The sequence below is a fragment of the Pectinophora gossypiella genome, chromosome 29, assembly GCF_024362695.1.
Source record: "Pectinophora gossypiella chromosome 29, ilPecGoss1.1, whole genome shotgun sequence".
In the NCBI taxonomy this organism is placed as follows: domain Eukaryota; kingdom Metazoa; phylum Arthropoda; class Insecta; order Lepidoptera; family Gelechiidae; genus Pectinophora; species Pectinophora gossypiella.
In genome coordinates this window covers 2670946-2688035 of record NC_065432.1, presented here as the reverse complement: position 1 = coordinate 2688035, position 17090 = coordinate 2670946, and the positions used below count along the sequence as shown (strand labels likewise).

General features: G+C 39.1%; 2 protein-coding genes and 1 long non-coding RNA gene across 3 annotated transcripts; 1 reads left to right on the top strand and 2 right to left on the bottom strand.

The window, feature by feature from the left end:
* Nucleotide 1: 1 nt before the first annotated feature.
* On the top strand, nucleotides 2-1766 carry LOC126379512 (uncharacterized). The gene has a single exon (XM_050028298.1). The coding sequence runs from the start codon at nucleotides 164-166 to the stop codon at nucleotides 1442-1444; it is 1281 nt and encodes a 426-aa protein (XP_049884255.1). The 5' UTR covers nucleotides 2-163; the 3' UTR covers nucleotides 1445-1766.
* Nucleotides 1767-2431: 665 nt separating this feature from the next.
* On the bottom strand, nucleotides 2432-3501 carry LOC126379658 (uncharacterized). The gene is made up of 3 exons (XR_007568371.1): nucleotides 2978-3501; nucleotides 2774-2842; nucleotides 2432-2645 (listed from the first exon to the last, which is right to left on the bottom strand). It is a non-coding gene; the product is annotated as an uncharacterized LOC126379658 (long non-coding RNA).
* A 10709-nt stretch (nucleotides 3502-14210) lies between these two features.
* LOC126379638 (uncharacterized) lies at nucleotides 14211-16811 on the bottom strand. Its single transcript, XM_050028473.1, has 2 exons — nucleotides 16207-16811; nucleotides 14211-16057 (listed from the first exon to the last, which is right to left on the bottom strand). Exons 1-2 carry the CDS (start codon nucleotides 16412-16414, stop codon nucleotides 14421-14423), a joined length of 1845 nt encoding a protein of 614 aa, XP_049884430.1. The 5' UTR covers nucleotides 16415-16811; the 3' UTR covers nucleotides 14211-14420.
* Between the last annotated feature and the right edge of the window lie 279 nt (nucleotides 16812-17090).

Below are 17090 nucleotides of genomic sequence, written 5' to 3'. Positions count from 1 at the left end.
TGTCACATTGTTACAGAAAAATAAACAATCATAACAGCTGTTTCGTGTGAAACGATTTTCACTGCGTAAAACCATCTAAAACAAAATGTATCACTTAAAATTAAATTGAAATGTGTTGTTCTATATTTAAATCCAAGCAGTAACCTGAAATCTGCAAGCAGTCATGACGCAGGACTACTTACTGTCCCTCCCATACTCCTTGCCAACCGAAATCCTGTTGTATATTTTAACTTATTTACCAGCGAAACATCTGGTTAGATGTCGCCAAGTGTGTGTACGATGGAGGAATATCATCGACTGGTTAACTACAAGCGACTCGTTGTGGCGGGAACACTGCAAACGAGACTTCAGCGACGTGCATATGATCGCCAGGCATAAAGCCAGAGTGGGTATGTTATGGTTCAATATCTACCGTTCGTTATCATTGTGGCCCCAGCTGTCTTTGGCCAGAGACGTCCACGACGAATTCGCCTCAGCATCGTGCTTAAATGACGAAATACAATCACTCGAAGTACTTAAAAACGGCATTATCGGCGTTCACAAATTTGGATCCATAGTATATTACGACATTGAGACGTTGGAGCCGGCCAAACGCGGGCCCATCACCGGCGAATATGTCAGCTACTCGGAAAACGACAACGCTATTATCCTAAAGACTCACAATTTGCACCTGTTTGTTATCAGGAAGCTAATCCACAATCCACATTTTGAATCTAACGCAACATTTCACGAGGTTAAAACATACATTCTTGTCGATAAACTACTTTATTATGTAGACCTAAACAACGATATTTACCTTTGCAAACTCGACGAAGCTAACCTTGTAAACAAACTCGTAAAGGAATCCGAGGAATTCATCATGTGCCTTGGGTACACCGACCGTCTCAACGTTCTCACTTTCCGACGTAATATCTACTCTATGATTGACGGGAATTTAGTCCTGGTATGCGATTTAGATGAGTGCTATAATTTATTGCACCAGTTTTATAAATACAACCTGCTCGAGACGGTAGATTGGCGAATTGTATTCCAATGGACGTGTATAATGCACCACAAGTTGCCTGAAGGGCCTCTGAGGGAAATAATGACAGTCCGAATATACGGAGACGTAGTACTCGTGGGTTGCAACTGGGGAGTGTTCCTGATCTACTATGCACCATTTACGAACGGAGAATTTGATTTATATAAAACTGTCCCGGTGAGACAGTATAACTTTATGGAGCCATCGGACTGCCCAGTGCTTATTGTGTGTCCGATTTTGAGAGCAGACATACTTGAAGCTGAGGATGGGCATACCATCATACTTGCGATGCCTAAGAAGGTTGCATTGTTGGACTTTGTGCATGACTTCAAGAGGACAGAATCAGTGGCGGTGCTACCCTATAATGATTTGCAACAAGTTAAGTTGCTTAGAACAGCAGAAGTTGACAATAATACTAGTTAAATTCTTCCCTATTACACAATTATTTTAATTTCAATAGTGTGTGATTTAGATAATTTACAGAAATTTATCTTAATTTAATCAAACAAACAAATTAATGTTATTTTTATGAGTTGACAAATAGATGCTCTAATTTATTTAAAAATTAAATACGAAATTAATATGTCAGAATTAATTTGTTTTCAAGCTAAAATTATCCATTGGAATCATTAAGACTTGTAAAATAAATATTTGTATATAACTCAAAATTTTTATATTTTTTATTGTATATAAATGTTATTACAGCAAAACTTGATAACATATTTTTTTGTTATGTAAAGTGTATGTTTTAGGCCCGTATTAATAAACCAATCTCAAGTTCCGAGTGTCAACTCAAGATTGATCTCAAGTGTCTGTTCTTATTAATAAATTGGACTTGACTCACTAATGTCACACTCGCTCTCAGCTGAGAGTTGTCAAAAACGTTCATATTAATAAACCAAACTCGGCACTCAAGACGAAGCTCAAGTACGTATTTTGAGCTGTCAAAGTCAAGTGCGGCTCGAGCACGACTTGAGTAGCAGTTTCAACGCAACAAACAGTGCGTCGAGCGAAAGTAAGCATGTCGATATACGAAGTTATTGTTGATATCCAATATTGTGACGATATATTTTGGCCGAGGGGAATCGTTTGCCTAAGCGGTATATCAGAGATGCTAGTGATCCATACGAAGACCGTGATTTTAATAAAAAATACAGGTTTCAACAAGAATCGTTATTTATTGTAATTATTGTATTTGAACTCCTGGCCAAACTCATCCGGCAATATGTCAAGTTTCCGCAAGGAGCTGAAGCTATGGCAAACAGGGAACTATCTCAAGAAATGGGGAGACATGGGCGCTGGCGTGGTCTACCGGGAATAGATGGCGCTCTCGATTGCACCCATATAAAGATAGTGTCCACTATTAGTAAATGTTATAATGGTAGACTTATAAATAAAAGATAGTTATTGAGAAATGTATACTTTAATTCTTATTTACAATTACGAATTTTTTAAATCTACGTCATTTCGCAAGGTGTTGTTACGGTTGAGGAGAAGAAATGACAAGAAACTGCAACAGCAACACATTTTTTAAATCAAGGCTGGATCGGTGGTCGGATTATAGTCGTCTGGGTCTGGGTCTTGTCTGGGTCGGAATCCGTAGAATCAAGCGGTGTTGTATACTCTGTAAATAATAAAGTTTATATTTATTTAAATATTAATTATATCACTACTTTTTCAAAAGAATGGAATCAATATTACAGTATATAATATAAATATTGCAAAAAGGGACAAGTTTATTTATTATTATACCTTTCTTTGGTCATCCCTTTGACGCTGCTTGAGGTTTTGCCACAGCTTGCGGAGGTGCTGATTCTTCACCTAAAAGTATTAATTAAAAATTAACATATATATTGAAAATTCCTTGTATATTTAAAATTGATAAAGCTTTCGATTGCAATCATTTACTAGATTATATATAGCTGTGTTCATGACCAAAATAAATTGGGAACTTACGTTTTGCGTAGTAAGCGGGCTCGCATTGAATTCCCGGGTTACTGAGTTCTACGACTCATTTTGTTATGCGAAGTGTGGCCCCGTCCGTCGGCTTATTTTCTATAATATGGCTGTTTTTTAATAAGTAATTGTTTTTCGGCACAGGAAAAAGTAAATTTCTTTATCCATTTTGCAAAATTCAAATATTCAAACAAATCGGTCTGGCCTGTCAAATACTGACAGTTGCGTTTAGTGTCAGTAGGTAACTTACATCTGCGTTTTGTTGGTTAAAAATAATAACAAAAAAGCCATCTATTCACGCGCAACTCATTGAAATGGACTTGAAAGTTTGGTAACTAAGCCAAGAAATAAAAAAGAAACATGAGTTTGTCTCCAACTGCTACTTGAGATCAATCTCAGCTGAGTTGAGCTTAAGTCATGTTTATTAATTAGTGACAGACTTAAGACGTTGCTCACGTCTCAAGTCAATCTCAGCTGAGACGCACTTAAGATGACGTTTGAGATCGATCTATTAATACGGGCCTTAATCATAATTATGTTTGTATAGCCAGTTGGAAACGTGTCAGTTGGAGACATATTGCATTATACAGGAAGTTTGATTTGAAGCCAATAGTTTAAAAATAGTTATCTCATTCAGATTGCGTGTAGTGCTTCACAATAGCGACTGAACGAGCGCCAATGTGTGGTGTCGGCCTTGGGATGCTCATTCAGCGTAGCAGGGTTTTACACGCCAACCGCGCCGCATTATATCGAGCTTAGACCAAAAGCCGTAGGATCAGTAGCAGCCCTAGGGCGGTGCGAGGTGTGCCACCGCACCGGGCGTCGAAATAGTGGTGGTTGCAAAATTAACCAAGACTGGTTCACTCTGACCGCATATTAACTTCACCGGGTTAGATTGCGGCCACATAAAACTCATACCGCGAGGCCGTAAACTAATCGAAAAATTTTGTTTTTTCAAAATTCAATTTTTTTTCTTTTTTTTTCGGTTTGAACAGGGCCATTTTGTGGTCTCGCACCCGCTAAATATTTTGCTATGGCCGATACGATATTTATCTACGTAGATAGCATTCGCTGCGTCTGTCGGTCGAAGTCCTGGATATAATTAAAGCACATAATATAAGATATAAGTCGCACCGCTAGGGTTGGTCGCCATAAAACTAACGCTCAAGAATTCCCAATAAGGCTAATGAGAGGTCCCTCCATCCATCGCAAGATGAACTGGGCACCCGCGCTTCACCTGAGCTTTAGACGTGAATATCAGCAAAAGAAATCGGCATAATTCAATCTTATTGACACATTTTTTATATTGATAATACTTTTTTCCGTTAATCTCAATAACATTGCTAACATTGTTTTAAGTTTACGCGGTTATCATCATAATTAAAGCACATAATAACGGGAGAAATATCGGGAGTCTCATATCCCCATTTAAACGCGGTAAGAACCTTTGCTAACGTTAAACTGCTTTAACATTGCTAACGTTAGAACCTAGATAGATAACGAAGCGTGTTTGTCAACAACACGAGCCCAGACATGTGATACTGTTTACAGTCATGAGCAATATAATGTACCCACTTTAGGACTCTATCGCACTAACATATTTGACATTTAGTGAGACTTACAGTTCAATTTGTCAAAAAAGTTAATGTGACATGGTACCAAAGTGTATACATATTAATGCTCGTGACCGTACATAACATCGTGTATCTAGTGCACAATCAGCATTTTCTTGGACTCTTTTAATTAAAATACAAGCTCTCACAATTGGCAGAGGTACAAACATCGCAAGATGAACTAAGTACCCACGCCTCACCGAGCTTTCTGTTAGACCAACGTGATAGGTGAGCCGTATCGCCGTCTATAACTGCCGAGCCAACTGTGTTAGTGAAATCTGCACTTAGTCGTAAAACTAAATGTTCTATTAAAATCCAAACCCCTATTGTTTATTTATTGTGTCTGGAAATCTCAGCCTTACGAGGTTAAGATAATAAAAACTCATTAGTGCAAATCCGGTAACAAGGTTCGAAACTGAAATACCGTTATAGTTACATACCTAGATCTTTACATTTATCTATATAGGTTTGTTTGTTTACCCATGGTAGCCCAGTTGGAATAACCCTCGCCTCTCACATTGAGGTCGCAAGTTCGAATCCAGCACAGGCCTAAACCAATGATTGTCGAATTTGTTTTCGAATTAATGTTTGAATCATAAATGATTATCTCGTGCTCAGCGGCGAAGGAAAACATCGTGAGGAAACCCACATTCCCGAGAAATTCATTTTCGGGGGTGTGTGACCTAACCTGTATTGGGTTGGTTGGCCAGACAGGCAGTCGCTTCTGTAAAAAACCGCACCTGTCTAATCTACAGGTTAGGTAAGCGGGCCCTGTGAAAAACCGGATAGGGAGATGAGGTATGGTTATAAAGCGTTTTATCGTAATCCGTTAGTAATAAATAGCATAATGTAAATCACGATTTCATTCCTAATTTTTGTCAATAGCTAAATCTAGTTAGCAATAAATAGTTACTCCACGTTTGTTTGTTGAATAGCACTGTAAAATTAAATAAGGTACCAACTTACATAGATCTTTTTAAGATTCAGCCTTCCTGTTTCTCAATTGGGGTAGTCAGTGGTACATAAAAGATGAACTGAATACCTACACTCACCTCACCGAACTTTCTGTTAGGCAATCACAGAGTATTTTTTACATAAAATGTTTTAAAATCACTAAACATTAGATAAGGCACACTTGTTTCGGTAAATGATCATATTTTGAAATAATTCACAAACTACCGCCATTTTTGTACTACTAGAAGGTAAGGTACCTAAGTACCTACCTACTTTCGATTTTATGTATGCAAATAAGTTACTGCTGCGCTCTTAGAATACTTGAATACTTCCTCCAAGAATCTTCTACCATCTCATTTTTTTAAATTTATTTCTCGATGTGACCAGCCTAAATTAAGTAATTAATTATATACGTAATTTGGGTCGTGTACTAGGGACGACCGCGGGACTTCTTTCGTGGCGCGAACTCAAGTACATTCTGTTTTGATGCGTGTTCACGTTGTATTCGACAATGTTGTAACTTATTATAAGTATTTTTTATTATTGGTGTATTCGGAGAGTCTCTATTCTTCTATGAAGTGCTCATACGGATCTTGACTCTTCGGTGAGTTTCAGGGCACCTGAAAATTATCATTAGCGTCACTGTAAAAGTACCTTTTAATTGTTTTTTGTAAATATTCTGTTGGAATTTATATCTTATAAGGCTTTTCGGCGGGAAACGGGAAAGGGACAGTTGCTTTCTTCATTGAGTAATCTAAATAATTAATACGAAGTGGTGTTTTGTGGTTGATGATCGCATTAAGTTAGTCAGAAGACATTCGCGAGTGTTATTATATTGGAGTATTCAATGAACAAAGTGTATCTGCCTATTTTCGCTTCGTGCCGGGAAGCCGCTTCATAACTCAAAAGTTTATGCGGACTTTTGAGTTAATTCGTTTGGGGTTCGGAGTAGGAGTCTACTCCGAGGGTGGGGGCTTAGGTTTCATCATCATCATTCATCACCTTTCATCATTTCATTAATCATCAAGAAAAAAAAAATACGTAAGACATGGCTGTATGGGCATAGTTCCCTTTGCCTTACCCTTCGGGGAAAACCAAAACAAAAAAAAAAAAAAATTATATCTTATAATGATAATATTTTCACATTCAAAAGACATTTACAGGAAAAATAATAGGCAATGAAACCTATGTTGTGTAATTAATGTAATTAATTGTGTAGTGTTAATAATTATGTTGTGTTAGTTAATTATGTTATCAACGTAAGGTTGTAACTAGATATTTGTAAAAGGATAAAAAAATAATTTTAACACGAATAAAACCCGGCCGATTAAAATCATCCCGCTGATATTCAACCTGTTTGACATGTGCTGCCAACTTAAATCTGTCGGGTTATTGGCCACTATAAAATTTTGGAAGGGTTTTTTAAATTTCTGCCTAAAATTGACGTGTTTTCCATAAATTTTATGCCTTTTCTTTTGAGTGGATAAGAAAATGACAGGTATAACTTAAAATTAGGTGGTGTATATCGGAATCAGCACCATTAAGTGAATAAGACTTAAAATTGTATAGGTACCTACCAACATACAATTCTAGCGTAAAATTATAAACCTAACCAGTACAAATAATTTGATTTTGTGGTATTACTGCTGTGATTATTTTTTTGTATGTAAAGGTACATACACATTTTTTGTTTCTCCATAGTTTAAAGAAACCCTGTGGGTATTATATTTCACTTGTTTTTTTGTTATTTATCTAAGGTTTTTATTTTATTTTTGCAATTGTGATAGTCCCAATATAATTGGGTAACAGTAGTATTAATCAACGTTCTATCATTGATGTATTATTAAATATTGTTGTCACTGATTGTACCTTTTGTAGTTTTTAAGATGTTTTTGGGCGTACGCTAAAACTCGTGCGGGTCAACCGGATCTGCATGTCCTCTTTTGTCCCCTATGGAACATATTTTAAGGATCACTTGCACATCACATTTATATAGAAATCTGCACGTATGTATGTAGTAAGACCACGGTAACATGATCATTAACTAACATACGGATACCTGGATATACATAAAGCTGCCTCAGGTACATGCTCTATAAATAAAACAACCATTGAAATAATAAATAATAAGTATATTGGTTACTTACTCTAAATTTCCAAAACGCACGCGTGCTCAAACACAAGTGTACACGTGTTCAAAATGGTACGTCTGCCTTCGATGCGTGCTCGAATCAAAAAAGAACCCCAATGAAAGACAAACACGCCTTTTTATACCCTTTCTCCTAGTGTTGCCATATGAAGGCAACACAAATTCGCACAAAATTACAGAAAACCTAACATTCGACCATCCTGACGTCGTGCATGTCCTCATGCACGTAGACAAAACGTCTAATGTTCAAACCTAACATTCGGCGGGCCAAGTGATTCCACACTCATCGAGAACAGTTACAAAGCTTCACTTAAAATCTAAAAGTACAACGACATATAATCACATTTACGGGGTGAAACATCAGCTCTTCTTTCTAATCATAATATAAAGCTATTCAAGTTGTCAATAGTTCGCAAACCCTTCCTTCTCACGAACTATTGCAAAGCAATTGAGTGTGAACCTTCTTTCTCACACTTGTAACTATCGTATACAAACTCTTCCTTCTTATATACGATAATTAAAATAATCATAACATTATAAAGCTATTCAAGTTGGCAATAGTTCGCAAACCCTTCTTTCTCACGAACTATTGCAAAGCAATTGAGTGTGAACCTTCTTTCTCACACTTGTAACTATCGTATACAAACCCTTCCTTCTTATATACGATAATTAAAATAATTGTGAACCCTCCTCACAAAATTGAAAATCACCTTAACTAAATAGCTATGAGCCCTCCTTCTCAAGCTATTACTAAATACCTACACATCTTACAGTTTCATCCAACAAACAGTACCTCTACTTACTTTCTTTTGATTGTATATAATAATGACACAATCAGTCATCTTCATCACTACTTTCTTTATCATCATTAACGTGAATCCAGGGTGACATTCGATTTGTTAAATGAAGTAGTCATCAATCCCAACAAATTCAAACTCAAAAATATGTTTATTCAGTAGGTAACATTGTTACACTTGGAATCGTCAATTTTTACATCTTTAAGGGATTCCCGAACTGACAATAAAGTATAATTTTGCGTTTCGCAAACTATTTCGTTCAACATAGGATTAATTTCCGCATCCATCTGAAGTCCAAACATTACCTCAGTCCGTCCCGTTGTCTTCCGACGGGTGTTGTTCATGCCCCATTGGACTCTACCTATCTTGTCATCCCAGACGTTCTTGTCAAAATTAAGATTTAGCGCAGCTAACGACCCTAACATCGTGCGATTACACTGCTCTACTTGTCCATTGGACCTAGGACTTGCAACTGCGTTCAACACGTGTCTAATACCCTTGTCCGAGCAAAACGTTTGAACACGTACGATGTGAAGAAAGTACCGCGGTCGCTAATAATTCGATCTGGGTTTCTGAACGTATAGAAAATATCTTCTAATTCTCGCGTTGTTGTAACTGTTTTTGGTATTTCTGACTGGCCTGATAAATTTAAATTTCGTAAAGGCATCTACGACTACCAATAGGTAAGAGTTTTCCTCTCTTTGATCGCACAAAAAGGTCCAAGGTGATTGATGTACAGGGTGTGAAAAGGCACCTCGACTTTTCGTTTACGTGGAATAGGCCCTCATTTGAATTAGTTTTCTGTTATGTACTTTAACCCATCTGCATCAATATCAGTGGTAAGAAATTCCCGAATGCGACCCAGTTCACTATCACCTAATTGAAGAGTCTACAACCTGTCCCCCTCATTGATTGACATAACCGTCGAGTAAAGACCAGCGTCAATTTCCATTGAACTAAGATCCTCAATTGAGTTCCGAAATAGAAGGTCCACGTGCGACATTTTCGTGCCAGCACGATATTCAAAAAAGCAAAAACAGCCACCAGCGGGCAATACGTCTAACCAAATCGCGTTTGGAAAGCATGGAGCGCAACGCACTACAATCGGTCATGATTTTGAAATTCTGACCCAGAAGATAAACCCGAAACTTTTGAGCGAACTTACTACCTATAGCAAGAGTCTCAAGTTTATAAACCTTTTCTCTTCTGGAGATGTCTGGCGACTATAGTACGCTACGGGATGGTAGGTGTCGTTTCCATTACGTCGCTGCATCAATATTCCACTGACGCCCACTTCACTGGCGTCAGTGTGCAACTGTGTTTCGGCGGTCGGGTCGTAAATGGCTAAGATTGGCCTATCTATCAGACTACTCTTGAGATCAACAAATGCGGCTTCTTGTTCCTCAGTCCAACACCATTCCACATCCTTCTTGAGCAACTTATTCAACGGATGTGATAAAGACGCGTAACTCCTTATAAATTTTCCGAAAATATCCTACTAGTCCCAGAAATTGGCGGACGGAATGTGGACTGGTGGGACGAGGAACATCAAACACTGACTGTGTCTTTTTGTCAGCCGGCCGCACCCCAGCAGCGCTAATATCATAACCCAAATAGTTAATAATTCTGCTGTAAGAAATTACATTTTGCCAAATTCAGAGTTAGGCTTGCCTTTTCTATCAACTGTAAAGCCCTTTCTTACCTATCCAAACACTCTTCTACATCCTTTTCGTAAGTTAATACGTCATCGATGTAAGCAGTAGCTTCTGAGAACCTAGCGGAAACCAATACCTTATTCATCAGCCTTTGAAATACAGCTGGTTCGTTAGCCAACCCAAACGGCATACGATTAAATTCATATTGGTCGTCTGGGGTGATAAAGGAAGTTAAGGGTTTCGATTCTTCTGCAATAGGCACCTGGTAGTATCCAGATGCCAGATCCAAAGTTATAAAGTAGGCCTGCCCCACTAATCGAGCAATCTCGTCTTCAATCACTGCCATCAGGTACCTTATCTTAACTGTCATTGAATTCAGAAACCTATAATCAACACAGAGCCTTTGTTTACCGTCCTTCTTACGAACCAACATAATTGGACTCGCATATTCCGATACAATTTCTCGTACAATCCCCGCATTCATCATCTCACCAACAATTTCTCTTACTTGTTGTCGTTCCTTGTGCGACAATATGTAAGGCCGGTAAACCACAGGACGCTCAATATTCAATTCAATTTTCATTTCAGTCATATTTGTACATCCCAACTCCTCTAATGATTGCGCGAAGCAATGCTTGTATTCGTTCAAAATGTTAAAATAGACGTCGTTTATGTGGCTCTTCAAGCGTTTTTGCTAAAGTTAACATCTTTAGGCTCTATACCTAAATGCTCGCCAACGAGGTCTGTGGGTGATGTACAAATATGATTGACAATCTGAACTCTATTTCATCTACCTATAATATCACCTTCATCAATATAACAAAAGCTGACAATGGGGTAATATGAACAAAGAGCTGACCTTCCTCTACTTTGTATAACCCGCCGGCTATCGTGAATTCTCGGTTTGGCTTCCCCATGACTCTTCCGCTAAGCCTAACATATCAATTAATCACAACATCAGTACGAGCTCTGATAATCGCCCCTCCACTCAATCTTGCGCATGAAGCGGAGACGACCTTTACACTCGCAGTATCACCACTACCACCGTTAGCAAAAGGGAATTCATCATCATAATAAAACCTCAATTCGTTGGCATTCTTGAATACCAGCACCTGCTTCTGTTCGGTGAAGGACTGTCCTACTAATATCGGACAATTGAGCAGATTACTGTCAACCACGTGACACAAAACATCCGCACTAACACCGTCGATGCAGAAATTAACCTGTGTCCTGCCCATGGACAAAATAAAATTACTACCAAAACTTTTAATGGAGTCGGGGGTTGATCACAAGTCTACCCCAAAATCAGTGTCGTTGTTTGTTTTATGAGCGAAACTTCGCTACCGAAATCTATAAACGATATCATAGAGGTGTCATTTACCCTAACTGTATTGAAATATTTTGAGCCCGACTTAGAGGTAAGTATGCGCATGATTTTAGGAATGTTACCTAGATTATCACGGTTTTCAAAAAAAAAGGGACTCTGCAAGTTTCCATTTTATGACCGAACCTACGACATCCTGTACATTGGACCAGAGGTTTGGGGCATTTAAGATACGGGTAACCTTTTTCCCTACAGTTAAAACAAAATAATTTGTAACTTGAATTTTTTTTTGAAGTCTTAACTGATTTATCCCTATTGTCATTATTACTTCCCGCTGTGGATTCAGTCGACTACTTTGTTTTATTAAAATGAAAGCGATCGGGCGGCGGTTGGTTCTCCTTATTACTCATCAGAAAATGGAGTTGATCAGGCTGCGTACATCGTAACGCTTATCGCTGGATCTAATTGTCTTGTCACTTAATCCGTGGATAATGCAGTCCACGGCTCGTTTCCCTTCGATGTCACACCGGTTCACGATGGCTAATTCTTCATAATAATAAACCTCTAGCGGTTCACCAAACCTACTCTTTCGCCTAAGCGTATCCTCCAGGGATTGGCCATAATCATGTTCAAAAGGAAATGCGTCTAACTACTTTTGCTGCCATTCTGCCCAGCTGTACAAAATAGAATTGAAGCTTTCATACCAAACTTTGGCCAACTCCTGCAGTTTCTGCATTGCGAAGTGGATAACGGTTGTTCTCATCCCATCCGTAAACAGTGGCACACTCATTAACTTTCTTTAACCAAGTATCAATCTTTTGACTTTTCGATGAGGGTCCAAATTCGGGTAACATGGTTCATAATACTACTGGAAGGATGTGATGTGGCGACTGCTGTCGGATTAGGTTAAGATCTTAAGTTAACTAATGATTCAACAATATTAAGAACATCTTTAGATGAAAATGTAGGGCTATCTGACCTTTCTATTCCCTTAGCTGCCGACGAACGTCGCACCTCCTGCCCTTCGCCGCGACGTCGTTGGCTGTGTCGCTCGTTGTGCCGACGCGTGAAGCGACGTCTCTCTCCGGCTGCACTCCCGGCTCTCTCTCCGGCTGCGCTCCCGGCTTGTATCGACTCGGCTCGGCTCGGCTCGGCTCGGCTCGGCTCGTCTCGGCTCGTCTCGGCTCGTCTCGGCTCGTCTCGGCTCGGCTCGGCTCGTCTCGGCTCGTCTCGGCTCATCTCGGCTCGTCTCGGCTCGTCTCGGCTCGGCTCGGCTCGTCTCGGCTCGTCTCGGCTCGTCTCGGCTCGTCTCGGCTCGGCTCGGCTCGGCTCGGCTCGGCTCGGCTCGTCAGTCGTCTTCGTGGAACGATCTCGTCTTCAAGAGGCATAATCTGGAACTCGAAAACATTGGAACATGTAAATATTCTTCAGATAACCCTATATGTATATATTTATACAGATATATTTCCAAAGTAAAATATCTCAAAAACGGTGTATCCTGATTAACACATATGGATAGTATCCCACTTCTGAAATGTAGTAAGACCACGGTAACATGATCATTAACTAACATACGGATACCTGGATATACATAAAGCTGCCTCAGGTACATGCTCTATAAATAAAACAACCATTGAAATAATAAATAATAAGTATATTGGTTACTTACTCTAAATTTCCAAAACGCACGCGTGCTCAAACACATGTGTACACGTGTTCAAAATGGTACGTCTGCCTTCGATGCGTGCTCGAATCAAAAAAGAACCCCAATGAAAGACAAACACGCCTTTTTATACCCTTTCTCCTAGTGTTGCCATATGAAGGCAACACAAATTCGCACAAAATTACAGAAAACCTAACATGTACTCCATTAAATATGTCACGAATAGTTTGACAGCTGTCCGAATAATACATTCTCCTTGTCTTCGCACTAGGCTATATTTCCGTCCTGCTGTCAAACTAAATCAATATACAATTGGACTATATTTAACTGAGTATAATGTCACCTTATCTTGCCTATTAGATTCGTATATATTTTTGTACTCTCTTATTAATCCAGTTATGAACGTGTTCCCGCCTTTTCTTACTAACTGTAAAGTTTGAAATTTTGAATTTCCCGCATTCGTGGTTAGGTTTAGATAAATGTTGCGGCAAAAAGCTACTTTTTCTATAGCCTTTTTTAATTATTGTGTTCATGTTTTAGAATAATGAGTAGTTCAGTGTTGCAGATGTTTTTAAAAAAAGAATTCAATTCTTGATGCTTTTAAAAATAATCACGAGGTAAATGAAAATAATAAAAAAAAAACGGTCGGAATGCTGTGCTTATGTATTGCCAATTTATTCTAAATTATAGCTTTTGTTACAAAAATGTGTTTCATTTATAGTTACTAAAATTTTTATCATAACCACACTAAGCCACACTGACCAGAATTTCCACTTTATTTTTATAACTAAAATATAGTAAGTTTTAAGGGGAAATATTTTTATTTTTTGGTCATATTTGATATCGCTTCAATATTTACGAGGTTTTTTTTTTGATGCCTGCCGTATTATACAAGATTATGATTTTGTTTTCTATTTTTATCATGACCACAGTAAGCCACACTGACCAGAAAGATTATACCAATAAGTTCCACTTTATTTTTATAACTAAAATATAGTAAGTTTTATGGGGAAATATTTTTATTTGTTTTTATTTTCTGGTCATATTTGATGTCGCTTATATAGTCACGATGTTTTTCTTTTAGGGACTGGCATGCCTGCCGTATTATACAAGATTCTTATGATTCTGTTTTTTGGGTATTTAGATGATAAGTAAAATTGTCTAAAACTTTAGGATAAAAAGCCTAGAGTCGTGTTCTGTATTATGTTCAACTAAATGATTTTCAATTGTATTTTGTTTTATCAAACGCGTTATTCGTTTTACAATTTTTAATTTTACAATTTTTTTGTCAATACATATCTGGTGTTTTCAATAAGAGTTGACTTATCGACGTGGACGCTTTCGACGGAATCGAATCTAGGCAATCCTTCGAACTTCCAAGGCTTTCAGTGAGGATTGTCTCTCGAGAGTGGTACGCATATATGATGGCCTTGTTTTTAATGTCGTTCTGTCTCATTGAGAAGTCTGGCTCGTAGTCGTAACCCTCCACGACTATGGAATGGAAAGAAGCCGTCTTGTAATCGTCCTCGGCATAATTGTAATTATCATTGCTCGAATCGCTCTGGGTAAGCGTAGGACGAGTGGTTGAGAACTTGCGAGGGATGCCCGACGTACGCATCGATTGCATAAAAGTAGTTTGCGGATTGAAGATCCTGAACAACTTCTTTCGTCTGCTGCTTTTCGTACTCGAAGATATGACTTTCCGACGCTTGAACATGCAGTCCGGATGTCCGTCGTCTGGCGTCTTCGTTTTCCTGTCAGGGCAGGCCGACTCGTCAAACCGTATCGCCCTTCGGCACCGCCTCTTGTTCTTCGCAATCAGCTTCAACGCTTGATGCATAGTTTGTGGCTCGTCGAAAGCATCCTCCTCCATACGCAACTCTTCCTTCAGGAGGTTGAGTAAATTTTGTTTTCTATTCTTCTTGTTGAATGATCCCTTGGGCTTTATCGCGCTTCTGTTCGTCGGCGAGTCAACTTTGTACGGCTGGGTGTAAGAGAAAGACTCAGAGCGGAGATTCCTGCCTGGACTCCTCTTTCGCGGACGCAAAGGTGGATTCATGTTGGAACACCGTGGCTTCGTCTTGTACACTTCTATTCTGTCCGTCGCTATATCATCGTTCCTTATGTAGAACACTGTATCCCTCTTGATGTCGTCACCAGTATGATTAATGTTATTATTCTCTACGTAGTCTATTGTTGGTTGCGTAGCTAACGTCAGTTTCTTGGCCACTTTCTCGTCAATTTCGAAATTGACATTAGACTCCTTGTGTACTTTCTCGTTGTATTCTGCATTCATATTGTAAACGCTGAAAGTGGTTTCTAGTAGATCAACGAAGAAATTATACAGGCTCTTCGCCGAGGTCTTGAGTTCGCCCACCATAGTAGCCGGTTCCTCCATCTTGAGCGCTTCCGTTTTCTTGAGCTTCTTCCCTTCTTTAATGTCCGGATTCTGCTGTTGCTGAAGCATATTTGTCTCCTGCTCCAGGTATTGGACTAGTGGCGAATCGGGCCATTTCTTTTTGTGCACATAATCCTTGCTTGCGCCTTCCGATTGATTCGAAGGTGTGTGGTTGAGTTCTTTCCGCGGTTGCAGGACAACCAGCCTGTCGCTCACATGGTCGTTGAGAATACGAGATTTGAACTTCCTTCTTTGGGGGGAGGGTTGTCTCATTCTTAAAGGCGACGACTTCCTGTACCTAAATGGCGAGCTGTTACCGGACATGGCATCTAGGTCTTGGATACCTTTGTCGACGGTCTCAACGGTCCTCCTCCTAATTCGCCGATGTTTGCCAGGTTTGAGCAGATCAGATGCATCGGGGTACTGAGTACCGGTCGTGTCTTGCGACAGTATGTTAAGGACAGAGTCTAGGAAGCCTTTCTGGCTTTTGCGAGGTCGTTTAGACGGTTTTTGATGTCCCGTGTCTTCTGGTCCTGTAACAAAGATATGAATTTATCGATACATAATTATTTAAGATTACAACCCCTTAGAACTGCATGTTAAGCAGTATAACACAGTAGTTTTTTCTGTTGATCGCTTACCAATTTCATTGCTTTATGTGAATTGAACCAAACACCATTCTTACCTCGCGAGTTCAGTAAATTGGTAGACTTTTTCTCAACGTAAACACCGCGTTTCTTGTTGATTTTATTCTTGAACTCGGCGCTACTCCAGCTCTTCTTGTTCCGGGCGTTAGCTCTTATTGGCGATTTAGATTTCGTCGTTATAGCACTGTTCGATGATTTAGACTTGACCACAACTTTGTTTCTTGTTTTACGGTCCATTTTGCCTTATGTTAGTAAGCCTTCTCCCTAAGTAAAGTGCGATAAAGTTAATACATTTTTACTGCCAATTTTTTTGGTTTGCGTTTTTGCTTGGGTTTTAACCGTTGGACAGTTTTGTTAAATTGATTTTCTTTTCTTTTCGTTTTATGGGGACCTGTCAGGTGGTAGCAAAGAGAATTTATGTGGACATGCTTCATCTTTTATGAAAACTTTGTTCAGCTACCCCTAGTTGACGAGAGTTTGTTAGCCCGTAACAAAGTTGTAGCATTGTTATATTCAGCGATTGATAATGTTTGGGCAGTGAGTAGCTTGAATTCTGTTTTGATAAAGTAATCCAGATCAGAAGACTCAGTCACTTGTACTGCCGCAAGAGACCGCATTGAAGAAGCGTGGTAGAGTTTCTAGACAGGCAATCCGCGCGCGCTCTTTACCGTTTAGAATTAGATAATACCAAGAAAGGGTGAGGTAAATCATATTCGGCACCTAGTACTAATTGGTGCGGGACGGAGAGTTACCGTTCGGTTGGTTTTTTTTTGTTTTGGTTTTCCCCGAATGGCAACGCAAAGGGAACTATGCCCATACAGCCTTATCTTATGTACTGATTTTTCTTGCTGATGATTAATGAAATGATGAAAGGTGGTGACGATGAATGATGAAACCTAAGCCCACCCACCCT

What these genes read in the sequence shown, in the direction of transcription:
- LOC126379512 (XM_050028298.1), top strand. Translation starts at nt 164, where the DNA reads ATGACGCAGGACTACTTACTGTCCCTCCCATACTCCTTGCCAACCGAA.
- LOC126379638 (XM_050028473.1), bottom strand. Translation starts at nt 16,414, where the DNA reads ATGGACCGTAAAACAAGAAACAAAGTTGTGGTCAAGTCTAAATCATCG. An exon ending in GAACTCGCGAGGTAAGAATG is followed by an intron (nt 16,058 to 16,206) that starts GTGTTTGGTTCA and finishes TTACAGGACCAG; the next exon opens with AAGACACGGGACATCAAAAA.